This window comes from Cupressus sempervirens, chromosome 8 (assembly GCF_028749045.1).
Source record: "Cupressus sempervirens isolate cs-2001-9-10 chromosome 8, ASM2874904v1, whole genome shotgun sequence".
Lineage (NCBI taxonomy): Eukaryota > Viridiplantae > Streptophyta > Pinopsida > Cupressales > Cupressaceae > Cupressus > Cupressus sempervirens.
The window spans coordinates 493,489,731-493,503,671 of record NC_143125.1 but is presented as its reverse complement, the minus strand read 5'-3'; the positions used below and the strand labels follow the sequence as shown (position 1 = coordinate 493,503,671).

The 13,941-nt window shown below is 37.2% G+C and overlaps 3 protein-coding genes across 5 annotated transcripts in view; 2 read left to right on the top strand and 1 right to left on the bottom strand.

Moving 5' to 3' along the window:
• The window catches only part of LOC149543358 (serine/threonine-protein kinase SRK2A-like), a 175,019-nt gene that overhangs the window by 143,555 nt on the left and 17,523 nt on the right, over positions 1-13,941 (bottom strand). The gene's annotated exons all lie outside the window — the stretch shown is intronic.
• LOC149543360 (uncharacterized) lies at positions 11,244-12,115 on the top strand. The gene is made up of 2 exons (XM_089796277.1): positions 11,244-11,433; positions 11,590-12,115. Exons 1-2 carry the CDS (start codon positions 11,349-11,351, stop codon positions 12,006-12,008), a joined length of 504 nt encoding a protein of 167 aa, XP_089652403.1. The 5' UTR covers positions 11,244-11,348; the 3' UTR covers positions 12,009-12,115.
• LOC149543359 (uncharacterized) lies at positions 12,457-13,416 on the top strand. Its single transcript, XM_089796276.1, has 2 exons — positions 12,457-12,606; positions 12,702-13,416. The coding sequence occupies exons 1-2, from the start codon at positions 12,486-12,488 to the stop codon at positions 13,313-13,315; spliced, it is 735 nt and encodes a 244-aa protein (XP_089652402.1). The 5' UTR covers positions 12,457-12,485; the 3' UTR covers positions 13,316-13,416.

The following is a 13,941-nucleotide window of genomic DNA, read 5'->3' as shown; positions in this document are numbered from 1 at the left end:
CCCATACCCGTTTTTTTGATTCTGAGGGATTCTTTAATTGGACCTTGAGACATAGGATTAAGTTGGGACAGGTCAAACATGATTCATATTATCCAGAGGACATTATAAGGAATGAATTCTCATTGCAGGAACAGGAAACTAAAAAGGAAAAATGGAGAGTTTATTCCCGGGTTTTAGAATTTATTCATTATTTTGATCAGAAATATGGTCCTCTAGATAATGCTAATACAAAGGTTGATAAAGTAAATAAGCTCATGAATACTTTCCCTGAAATAATGGAAGCTATGAATGAGAAGAAACAATTTTTTAGTGATTCTTACCCTGATAAGGCCAGAGAGGTCATGAGGAGGTTGGCTTTCACTCCTAGTATAGGAGCTGGTCAAATAATTGTTCAAAAGAAACTAGGTTATACTGTGATTCAAATTAAAAGGCCTCCTGTGGATAAAGGCAAACAAATAATGGGATCTACCAGTGCTGTCCAAGAGGAGAGGCCTGATGAACCTTCTCCCAACAGGCAGAAGGTAATGCAAGAAGAGCCCTCAAGTTGAGGAATATTTGTCCACTCAATCCCCTTTAAGGATTGGAGAAGAGCAGCTCACTGGTGAGCAAATTGAGCAGATTGGATCACACGAAGGCATTTTTATTACTCAAGCAGAGTTAGAAGAGGGAAACCCTCAAGAACCTCCTCCACCAAGTTTGGATCTAAGAATAGCTGACTATAGAGGCAGAGAATTGGACCTTGTGTTGGAACAGGCAAGTCATCAATTTTTGGCTGATGACAGTTTTGTAAAGTCTAGGGCTTTCCAACAATTTGCATGGAGGATAAACATGAATAATTTTGAAGAAAGATGTAAAAGGGTGAAAACAGAGCATCCAAAAATGGATGAAGCCTCTCCACTGAGAACCAAACAAAAGAAGAAATGATAAGAGAGTTTTAGAATATAAGCCCTGAAGAGGGAAGACAAATGGTGAAGGCATCTAACATTTTGTTGTTACCAAATTGGGACATTGTTGATGCCTTAGTTTTCAATTCTGTTTCAAATAAATTGAATTTGCAAGATCAGAATAAAAAGGACTTCCAAGGTACTGCATTTGTTGAGGATCAAGCCGCATTGGTTAGCTGGTCATTAAGAAGAGGGTCTAGAGCCACACTATCACAACTAGATGACTCTAGATTGATGGGGAACATAATTGTAAGGAGAGTTGTTGATACCTCTCATGTACAGGTAGCACATTGGAATGTGGACTCATCCCAATTTGTTTTGGCAACTGCTAAGAAGGAAGAACAGGCCATGTTTGAATTACAGAGCAAATATGAAACACTTCTAGAGGCCTACAAGAAAGAGGTTAAAAAGAGGATTGAGCTTGAAAATGAGCTAATGGGGAGGTCAACAGCACCAAGAATAACATACCCTCGCCCCCCAGTTGAACCCTTCAAATCCACCCCCCTCATAGAAATACCCAATACACCCCAAAGGCCACAGTACTACACTACTGAAGATTTTGAAGAAGAAAAGAGTAAACTGCGCGCCCTACAGGTGGAATTGGAGGCAAAATATGAAGATAAATTAAGAAAAGCTCTCACATATTTGGGAGACAAAATTGAATGGCCACTAGTTTATGATCAGTTGGCTAGGGTGATCAGTATCTGGGAGGAGTTGAAAGCCAGTGATGAGGCTCTAAAGCCTATTGTGAATAAGTGGGTGAGAAGGGAGAAAGAAATGACATTTTTATGGTACTTTGTCATAAAAAATTCTTATGATCAAATTGAGAAGACCTTTGGTATTGCTTCTAATCTTTCTGATTTTGACAATAGGAGGATTCATTTACAAAGAATAATAGTAGGCTACTTGAACAAGTACAAGAGCCAAAAGTTTAGTTTGTTTCCTCGTACCTTAGATAGAAAAAATAATTTGAAAAATAAAGATGAATAGGAAAAAGAACTTGATGATATATTTCATTTAAGGATGAATAGAATTGTAAATGAGACGGGGCATGCATGGTGGGCTGCCACAACTAAAGAGATAGTGAAAGCCCAAATATTCTTTGATTCTTTAAAACATGAATTTGTTAATATTAATAGGAAGGCAAAATACGTTATCAAAAGGCAACAAGATATTTTGCAGTTTGATTGGCCAGATGACACATTGTTTGACAAATGGATGGCAAAAATTGCTCCCAGTAAACAATTTGAGGAAGTTTAAACTGACAATGATGAGGTGCAGGATGATGAGATCCAAATCATTGACACTCTCAGTACACAAGGCCAACAGAAAGAAGAAGACAAGAGTGTCCAGTTAGCTCCAGTTACAACTACAGAAGCCCAAGATGTGGACGTGAAAAAGGAACAATCAAGGATAAAAGTAATGTTGTCCGTCCAAGGTGAAAACAATGAAAATCCAAAGGTAAAAGTTGCTATAGAAATACCACAGGACTCATCATTGGCTAGCCTGAGGGCAGCATATTCAAAGGATTCAGAATAGTGGTGGCGAATGAAAAGCCAATAACTTGTTTTGATGTAACAGAAATGGGCCTACCTAAAGTACATCTTGTTGAATTGACTTTCTGTTATGTTGAGTTCTTTTTTTTCTGGACACTTGTCAAGTTTTCCACGCCTAAAGCTTGTTGCATCTCACATATTTAAGTGAGATCCCAGGGCTGGAAGAACGGTCCGATTTCTAATGTTTTTAGTCATACTTAGTTTGTTTTCAGTCCAAGTAATTTGAACAAGCTTTATGATGTATTTCCTCTATAAGTTTATGGGAATACATTAATACAGAATGATCTCCGTGTTTCTTCCTATGGTCATTCTGAGTTTACTGCAAAATGTATACAATTTTCAAAGAAAATGAATACAAATTATGAGCTGTCCTCATATCAGTTCTTTCTGAATTTTGTCTCCTTTCGGTTACTTAGTTATCTCGATGTTGTATGAGTAAAAACTTGTGCAATTGAATGCAATATCCTTTAGGTTGTATATCTTTTCATCACTGCTATTAGTTCAATGAATTGAGTAAATGCTTTGATGAATTTGATAAGGTTGCTGTAGTAATGGGGAGGGTGTTTTGAATGATAAAGTCCAATACGAATTGCTGATGATATTTGTTGCAAGGCAACAAATCAGATCTATGGAATTGCAGTAGACTCTGAACCCCAATGGATTAGGCACTGGTCAAATTGATTCAGCTAAAAGAGAAATAGATCATAAATGGGTATCAAATGCAAAATTTACAATCAATTTTACTTTTATTTCCTGAAGATCTTCAAAGTTGGTCAATACTTGTTTGCATGAAATATTCTAACCTTAGTTAGCCACTGTTGCAAAGAATACCTACAGATCTACAGAAGATTTTATGACCAAATCTGTTATATGGGATGTATTATGTTTAAATGTCACAATTAGCTGTATGTTTATGGATTGAGGATGAGAATCGGAATGAAACTAAGATAGTTTTCATACAATAACAGTCAGATTGAGTCATCCCTTAGGTATACCCACCTTGGTTTTGCAGAGCCTAAAGAGAAGAAAACCATTCTTGGTTTTGTTAATGTTGGATCCAAATGGTTTGCATGTGTAATTGAAAATAAGAAATAGCTAATCCTTAGGTTGCATAAGTATTATCCTTTTGGTATTGAGGTTCTCTATTGCTCAATAGTTTTAAAACTCCAACACATGACATGGCTCTGATTTTGATTGAAATTAGTTCTCATGACAATGATAGAAAAATATGATGCCTGAGAAGCCAATGGTGCACTCGTTTATAACATAGGATAGGAATATAATGGATTAGATGCTGCCAAATAAACAACCAATAGATGTGAAACTGTATCGCAGGTGGCCACCAACAATGTCACAGGTAAGTCAACGAAGTTAGATCATGGGCTAACATAGTAAAGGGGCCAACAAACACTTCTATTGACAACATAGAAAAACAAGTTCGGAGGCAGATTAGAGAGGAAAAAAAAAGAAGTGAGAAAGCAACAAATATCGTCATCAAAGGGCTACGACACTATGGAGAGCAAGAAAACATAACATATCTAGTTAAAGACTTCCTTAAAGACCAATTATATTAGCATGGAACAACCATACAAGCACAGAGAATCGGAAAATGGATAAAAGGAGGCAAGGACAGGTATGTTAGAGTGACAATGAAGAATACAGGGGACAAAAACATCATCTTAAGTAATAGGAAATTTCTCAGAGGCACACACATATATCTTGATGATGACCTCACCTTAACTCAGCAGGAAGAAAGAAGCAAGGAATGGGAAAAAGTGAAAACAACAAGAGAAAACGGCAAATGGGCGTGGCTAAAAAATGGCAGAGCCCAAATCAACGACAAAATCACACACAATAAATAGGAACTCGAGCCTACCCAGGAACATATAACTATAATCAGCTAGAACTGTAGAGGTTATCCTTGGAGAAGACAACCTGGGTTAGGGCCGATAGCTAAAGATAATGACATCATTATGCTCACTGAGACCCATGAACATGATGGATGTAGGGTTCCAGATTTTGAGAGGTATAAGAAGCTATCATTGTGGAATGAGAAGATAGAAAATGGCAAGGAGCATGGAGGCATCATCGTTCTAATTAAAAAAACTTGGAGCAGATTTATAAACTTGGAGAAAGAAGATTTAAACATGTAGTATATATGGATAAAAATAACAGAGAATCAGATTTCTACAATTGTGGATGTTTGCTACTTGGCCCCAAAAAGCTCACAAATGTATTAAAAACATAGATTTGATTGAGAAGACCCGTTCATTGCACTCAAAAAAGACATAGCAGCCTTTAGCTCTCTAGGAGAAATAATGATAATAGGTGATTTCAATGCTAGAACAGCAAATAACCAAACTCTCAATCTTAAGGAGAGTTACAAAGAAAGCAAAGACCCACTTTGGCTAGACGAAGAAGGGAAAGATCATCGTAGGATAGCACAGGAAAGGTTAATCACTTTGGGACTTAATTACTAGGCTTATGCTGCCTATATAACATGGTCATATGCAATGGTATGGAAAAGTGGCCTAAATCAGGTGGAATCACATGCAAAAGGCACAATGGGCAAAGTGTTGGAGATTATGTCATATGCTCACAAGATTATGTCGCAAAGATAATTGACTTTGAGATAGAGGATTGCCCCATGGAGCTAAAATCTGACCATAACCCCATCTTGATAAGAGTAGCCACCCACTTTAAAGACCAACATATTATCTCAAAACCTTTACAGAAAAGGAAGATGATTCTGATCGGCAAACTTTTAATGACACAAGAAAACCATAATATTTTCCGAGACTCTCTTTTACAGCTGTCTAGGGTTCAGGGAAAGCATCTCAAGTCTGATAAACAACATTTCATGGACAAGGATAATCTCGTTCATACTATCAGTAAAGCCCTAGAGGAGTGTAAAAGATCTAAGGCCACAAGAGAAGCCAAGAACACTTTTCCAGCCAATCTGTGGTTTGATGAGGAGTGCAAAATGGCAAAAAGGAATTGGAAAAAGAACATGAACAAAGAAAGTAGAAAGGAATATGATCAGCTGATTAAAAAGAAGAAAGAGGAGTATGTGAACATGAGAAGAATTGAGTTGATTAATCTTGGTAAACGCAGTCCCAAAAAGTTTTGGAAAGAGCTTCAACAGAGAAAACCACAGATAGAGAAGAACATCATAGGAAACAAATGGTTGGAATATGCCAAGAAAATCTACAAGTGTGATTTAGGAGAACATAGAATCATGGTAACAGAGACTACAAGTGAGTTATTCAGCCAAAAGGATATTTATCCAAGGCATAAGGAGGTTAGCTGTTGGTAAAGCGCAAGATATAGAAGGGCTACAAGCTGAATACTTAAAATGAGGTGCTGAAACCATGGCACCACACATCACTAAGATTTTCAATAGTGTCAATAGAGAAGGCTTCCCTATAAATTGGACAACAAGTGTGGTGATCCCACTCCACAAAAGTGGAGATATAAACAACCCTTCTAATTACCGAACCATCATAATCAATCCACTCTTTGGAAAGTTATTTGGCAACATGGTAGAACAAAAAATCAGTAAATGGGGTGAAACAGAAGGCAAAAGAGCAAAAGGGCAAGTAGGCTTTAAACCGGAACACTCTACTATAGATCACGGCATCACTCTCAGATATTTGATAGAGAAAGTTTGGGACACTCAGGGGGCCGAGGCTTTCTACTATTTTGTGGACTTTAAAAAAGCATTTGACACAGTGCCACATAACAAACTTTGGGATAGAATGAAAGAGTTGGAAGTTCCTAAAGAACTTAGGTCTGCTGTTCACAGAATGTATGAGCAGATCAAAGCTAAAATCAGAACGATGGAAGGGCTATCAGAGGATTTTGGCCGCAACATCGGGGTTAAGCAAGGGTGTCCGCTATCTCCAACATTATTTAGGCTCTATATTGACAAGTTAGAGGAATGGATAAAAAAGACCAATTGTGAGGGGGTACAGTTGGCCCACTTTGTGATAAGATTGCTCTTACATGCAGGCGATCTCATAATACTTGCTAGAACGGCTAAAGGTTTGAAAGAACGCTTGAAAGCGCTAGAAAGTTTTTGCCATTAAGTGGGAATGCAAGTGAACACTAGCAAAACCAAAGTTATGATCTTCTCGCTGAAGAAGAAGAGGGGTATACAGGACGAGTTCCTGTTTGAGGGTAACCCTCTTAAGATTGTGAAGGAGTACAAATACTTGGGCATAGATTTTCATAACAAACTCAATTGGGATACATGCAGATTAAAAGGAATCCAAGGGGGCTGGAAGGCGTTATATTCTTTACAAAACAGGTGCACAAACGCAAAATTATTGGATTGGACGACCATGAAAACTCTTTTTAGTTTGCTAATCACTCCGGTCCTTCTACACAGATGTGAAGTGTGGGGCAGTAGTATGTCCGAACAGAAATGGCAACAAGCAGAAAGAATTAAAAAACACTTCATCACATGCAATCTTAAAGTCAAGACCACGGTGCCGTATGAGATCTTATTGGCGGAGGTGGGTTCCTTTCCGTTTAAAGCCGTCACATCGGTTCAGATGCTAAGCTATTTTAAAAAAACCCCAAGGTCTAGAAACACATCACTAGCCCAAACTAGTTGTAGAGGAAAAACTTGTCAGACGGAAAAGCACATGGATGAAGCAAAATGACAAATGGATGCAAAAGTAGGATATCAACATCCATACTTGCTTAGATAGCATTAAAGAAATAAAGAAGTTTGTCATGGAAAATTTTTGCAATATTTTATGGACAAGGCACATAGGGCAGAAAAATCTTATTACATTAAAGAATTTAACCCCACTTCTAATCATGATGAAAAGGCCTATATAAGAGCACCTATTAATTGGAAAGTAAAAATGCTAATGGCACAACTCAGAACTAGTTCACACTGGCTGCGATGTGAAACTGGTAGATGGCAAGTTCCAAAGGAAGAGTGGGCAGAGAGAATGTGTTTATTCTGTAATATGGAAGCAGTAGAGACGGAGCAGCACTTTGTCAAGGATTGCCTAGCATACAGTAACATCAGATCTGGTTATACAAAGATATTGCAGAACAAGGACTTCAACTACTAATTCGAGGAAGATCAAATGAAGAGAACAACGGCTCCGATTATCAAACTTCAGAGAAGGAGAGACAAGTTAACCAAAACTTTGCAGCTAGATTAGTTCTGCTCTTGCCTTAGGGGGGTGATCATGTGGGTCCCATAGACTACTTTACCCTCATGAACATCATTAAAATCTATCATATCATATCATATCAGTATCACACAGAAACCATAATTCGCTCCAGCCCACTTCCAATAGGCACCAGTGCTTGCATTATGTTCTCTTGATTCTTAGAAGATATGATAGAAAAGGTCTGATTATAATAATAAGTATATTTGCCAAGCCACAATCTTCTAATATTATCATCCGCGAAGTAAAGACAGAATATAAATTAGATATAGTGTTTTGAATTGTCCTAATTGCTGAATAATAATATCTTTGGTATTGGTAGCTTCAGTTGGATAAACCCATGAGACCAAACTGAAGATATGTATATATTATATATATATGGTTGAAATAATCAATTATTATATTAATTAAATAATAATAAATAGACATCATGGGACATGTCTCTCCATGCCTTATCCACAATATAAGTAATGGATCCCTGCCCTTGGAAAAACAATACCAAGCATGGCAGTGCAAATATATTTGCAGTGATCCAGGAATCTAACATTGTATCAGAGCAATGTTCCTTTGAAGAAAGCTTTACTGCTTAAGGAAGATCCTAAAGACCTAAATACATGGATAGCAGACAACTTCTGAAGCAGAGGTATGGTCAGGGGGAAGGAATTCACGAATATACAAAGTCCAGAATTTAGGGAGAATCTCAGACCCCAGACACTAATAATGAAGGCAGAAAAAGAAAGGATTTGAATCACTAGAACTGCGACTAGCATACGTTTTAGCATAGATAAGGTTATATATACGTCAAGAATATTATATATACACCTTACATATTATAAAGATGAAGAATGGATGAATTGATGCATCTATAGTCACTGGATATTAATCCTCTCAGGAAACTGACCACAAAGGTCATTGGCAATTTGTCGTGAGAGGAGATATATTTTTCTCTATCTAAGTATCCATATCTGAAATGTCATCAAAAGAGAATCAGATAGAATAAATTACGGAAGTTTTCGTTTTGAAGATTATTACAGTGGCCAGCATTATGTGATCGAATGTTAGAATCATTCTACTTCAAGATCATTTCCAGTGACATAAATATCAGTCAGCAGAGTAATATACAAAAACAGTGATTACAGTAAATCAAGATGCCTTTAGACTCGTCTGTGTACACTGGAACAATATACAGAATCAACACATTAATATTATGCTCAGAGATGGAAAATCAATGGTGCATGACAATAACCAGTAGATTGACCTGCAGACATTACCATATAGTCTGATTTGGACGTTACAGTCATATGATAGAGTATGATTGAATTAACGCATCACCTTCCAAGCTGAACCAATAAGACTTGGCACCAAAAATAACGAAGACTATAAGTAGTGGGAAAAGAAACTAAAAAGTGGGTATATGCAGGAGTAATCAATAGAAAGGACAGACAGCGGAATTGGAACCCACATCACTGCCAAGATAGTTAAGTATAATCACATAAGCATATTGGTTGATATGTAGAGAGTAACTACATTAATAAAATGTTTAATAATATTGATTAAGATAAAAAGGGGATTATAATGGGAATTTGTAATTATATATTAAAATTAAATGAGGATTGTTCCTAAAATTAAAAATAATGAGATAAATATTTTTATCATATCTTCCGTATTGTCCTTATTACTTTTTTGTGGTCAACTTCTTATTTCAATTTCTATACATACTATAAGAGCTATTTGCCTTATCTTTTCCTGCGAGTATGTTCTTGAAGAAAAGGGGAGATTGATATCAAATTCAGAGGGAATCTGACACTTCTTCTAAGGTAAAGGAGCTCAGAAGATTGATTTTCAGAGGGAGTCTGACAAATCTGTTAGGAATAGGTAGAGGATATGTTTCAATTGATTTTTGAAGATCTTTGATCATATCGGAATCAAGGGGAGTTTTGACTTCATGTAAACTTTTGGTATCATACATGTGTTTGTATGATTTAATCCATAGATGGAAAACTCGCCGAGTTTTTCAGCTCGGCGAGTTTTTGGCCACTTAACTTGCCAAATCAAAAACTCGGCTGAAAGGTATTTACTCGCAGATTAATCGCCGATTACTCGGCTAAAACTCGGCGAGTTTTAACTAAAAACTCGCGATTTCCTGGCCCGCGGACTATGACAGCTAAAAAGGGCACAAAGTTATTTTTTTGCTCATTGTTTGTTGTATTTGCATTGTCTAGAGCCTTGAGGCATGGAGAGAAGAAGGTTTGGAAGCATTCTTAGCTGATTGCAAGTGATTCAAGACGGATTTGAGTGGATTTTAGAGGATTCTAACCGGTTTTCGAAGACAAATTTCTTTCCAGGTATGTTCATTTTATCATAGTTTGAAATTTTTTTATAGTTTTATAACAAATGTTCTTTTGTTTTTGTTGTTGTTTGTAAATGATTTCAAATCATTTTAAGTTTAACTCTATGTTTGAACTTTGAATCATTTGAAACCCTAGCTTCTAAGTTTTAACTTTGTTTATTCATTTTTCTATAAATTTATGTGTAGGGCAGCGGTCAAGCATTAAAAAAATGACAAACCCGCAAGAAGAGTGGCCACAAACACCATGCCCATCTGGATATATAGGCACTCGGCTTAAAAATGCAAGAGATAAGGCATGGCGGTATGCCTATGAAGCTCCAATTCCAAATGATATTGGGAAGGTGATATGCATTCCCTGTGAGAATTATTTTTGGAGGCATAAACCGCCTCAAATACCACCTTGCAGGCATAAAGAAACATGACTCAAATCCTTGTCTCAAGGTAACTGATGAAGAAAAAAGATTCATCCATGCCCTACTTGCAGCTGCTGAAGAGAAAAAATTGAATAGGGAGAGGGCAAAATTAGCTATGAGGGCAGCCATAGCTGAATCAGAAGTAGCTCCTTTTGATATGCAAGAGGAAGAAGAAGCACTTGAGAACATACCAAGATCTCTTCGTGGCTCACGTATCCGCAAACAAAATTTCTCATTTACCGGTTCCACTTCTTCTACATCTCCTACTTCTTCATCATCACCATCCGGATCCCCATCAAGGATAGGTGGTTATTTTGTGCCCAGGAACACACCTGGAGCACAACCATCATTAGAGGGCACTGCATGGTTTAAGGAGGTGCACGAGCAAACTGATATTGCAGCAGCTGATTTTTGGTTTTTCAACAATATCTCAATGAATGCCGCTAATAGTCCCTATTGGGTCAATATGGTGAATGCAATGACAATATTAGGCAAAGGGTACAAGCCGCCTAATCGGAAGGATATGAGTGGAAGGTTAGTATTTTACTATTTAGTAATTGTAAATAATTGTGATTCACTTTAGTTCATTGTTATATTTTAAATCTTAATTGTTATAACTTATTTCCTAATTTTTTACTAACACTTACACTTTATTTAACATTACACCTAAATTTTGTAGGTTGCTTGACAAAGCGGTTGGTAGGGCAACATTGTTGATAGAAGACCAAACGAAAGAGTGGAAGAAGTATGGCTGCACCATTTTATCTGATGGGTGGACAAATGGAAGAAGTAGAACCATTATTAACTTCTTGATTGCTTGCAAAGATGATGTGGTGTTTTGGAAATCTGTCGATGCCTCCAACAAAGTGAAAAATGCAGCCATATTGGCTTTAATGTTGGAGAATGTTGTCATGAAGGTGGGAATAGAGAATGTGGTGCAAATAATCACAGATAATGCAGCAGCATATGTGGCAGCAGGTAGATTTAATTTTTTATATTTGAATCAATATGAATTATGAATGTAATGCTATGGAATCTGGATAATGGTATTATTCAATTTAGATTTGATGTAATTTGTAAATACTAAATATGGAAAGTTTGTTATTGATTATTGATTTTTTGCTAATCTTTTAGGTAGAATCCTCCAAGAGAGGCATCCCACACTTTTTTGGTCACCTTGTGCAGCACACGTCCTTGACCTTCTTTTGGAGGACATAGGAAAACTTGATTGGGTGAGTCCAATTGTGGAAGATGCTAGGCGAGTCACGAAATATATCTATAATCACCCATGGGTTCTCAGTTTGATGAGAAAAGCCACTAAAGGCAAAGATTTGATGAGACCTGCTATGACAAGGTTTGCAACGGTCTTCTTGACGTTGCAAAGTATTCTTGACCACATATTGGCTTTGAAGCAAATGTTTGTGTGTGCTGATTGGGTTGCTTCACCTTACGCAAAGAAGCCCGAAGGAGAGGCTGTGGCACGAATAGTGTTTGATGATAGCTTTTTTGCAAAGGCTAAGGAGATTGTGGAGGTAACTTCATTATATTTTTAGTGTATTCAAGTTTCATTATCAATTCATAACTTACTATGTTATTAACTAATTTGTATTTTTCAAATTTCAAATGTAGATGTCTCTGCCCCTAGTTCTAGTCTTGCGCACATGTGATGGGCAGCAATCCCCAATGGGAGGTCTTTATGAGGCCATGGATTGGGCGAAAGAGGCTGTTAGAAGTTACTATCACGGGGATAGTCTCAAATTTGACCCCATTTGGGAAATAATTGATAGGAGGTGGAACAATATGCTCCACCAACCTATTCATGCAGCAGGCTACTTCCTCAATCCCAAATTCAGGTACTATGATAATTGATTGTCCTTGAAGTTGGGATTTTAATAAGTCTTTATTTTACTTTACTTTTTAAGGTTGTGTAGGAAGATTTGATATCATTTTCTATTTGTTTTAGGGCTGATGATTCCTACTCAGATCTTAATGGAGAGGTCATGGAAGGTCTCTCTAAATGCATTGAGAGAATGATATCAAGTGAAGAGGAGAGAGACCTTATTGTGACCGAACAACAAATCTATGTGGAATCAAGGGGTCCTTTGTTCTCTTCTATGCTAGCAAAGAGAGCAAGATCTACTCAAGCACCAGGTAAAGCGTCAAACTTTAAAATTTTTGCTAATTGATAAGTTGTGCTTCTGATTTTTTTTTTATTGCTTTATAACTTTTTTAATTTTGTTTTGCAGATGCTTGGTGGGCAAGTTGGGGTGGCAATACCCCCAATTTAAGGAAATTTGCTCTCAGAGTCCTATCCCAACCTTGTAGCTCATCCCATTGTGAGCGCAATTGGAGCTTATTTGAGTCCATCCATACAAAGAAAAGAAACAGATTGACTCAAAAACGGCTTAATGACCTTGTTTATGTGCACTATAATCTTAAGTTGCGCATAAAAAAGGCACAGCTCTTAGAACTACCTAGTCCGCTTGATCTAGATGAGATAGATCCTTATTCTGATTGGATAGCACAGGAGCCAAGTCCATTGTTTACACCAAATGAGATCGCTGATTTGGAGAGGCAGGCCATGGAGGGGGAGGCCAACGCTGATTTTCAGTTCACTATGGATGACATTGAGGATGAGGACGAGGATGATGATGATTCAGGCGAGGATCAGGCATTACCATTAGGAGGAGATGCATCCTCTTCTAGGATGACGAGCCAGTCAGTAGGGACGTTGAGCGAGGGGGCACAGCCACAGAGTTCACAGTCACGCAGCTCACGCCCTATCCCAGTGCGGGGCACTTCTTCTAGGACTAGACCCCCTCGCTTTCCTGCTAGTGCAAGTGGAAAGAGGAAGATGTGATTGACATTGTCAAATTGTATTGATGTATTTAGACTTTTAGTATTTACTTCTAGTTTGACAGATTGAAACTATTTAGTAATTTACTATTTTGCTTCCTACCATGAGCATTCTGCATGAGAATGCAATTTTGTACGCATTATACATTTATATATATCTAAACTTTGTTTCTTTCTTTTGTATTGTCTTTAATTAACTTATTAGATGCATCTTTTCATTAAATTTTGCAAAATAAATGTATTTTTAATTAAATTTCAGCGGTTTTTTAGGTTCCCGAGTTTTTTTTTTAAATCGCCGAGTTTTTCCCGATTAAACTTTTGGGGGGCTTGGCGAGTTTTTGCATTTGGCGAGTTTTCCAACTATGATTTAATCGGCCTACCCCCTGTATACATCATGAGGAATTGAAAACTTCCAAATGATTATCACTTGTATCTGTAGAAGATATTGAAAGGTGATGATCTTTGAATAACTTAATCTTCTATTGTGATGGACATCTTATGATGTCTAAGCAGATCATGATAGAAGATAACTTGCATGGTGTATTAAGTTCCTTAAATAGACCATGGCCTTCTATTGTGATGGACATCTTATGATGTCTGAGACAAATCATGATAGTTGATTACTTGCAT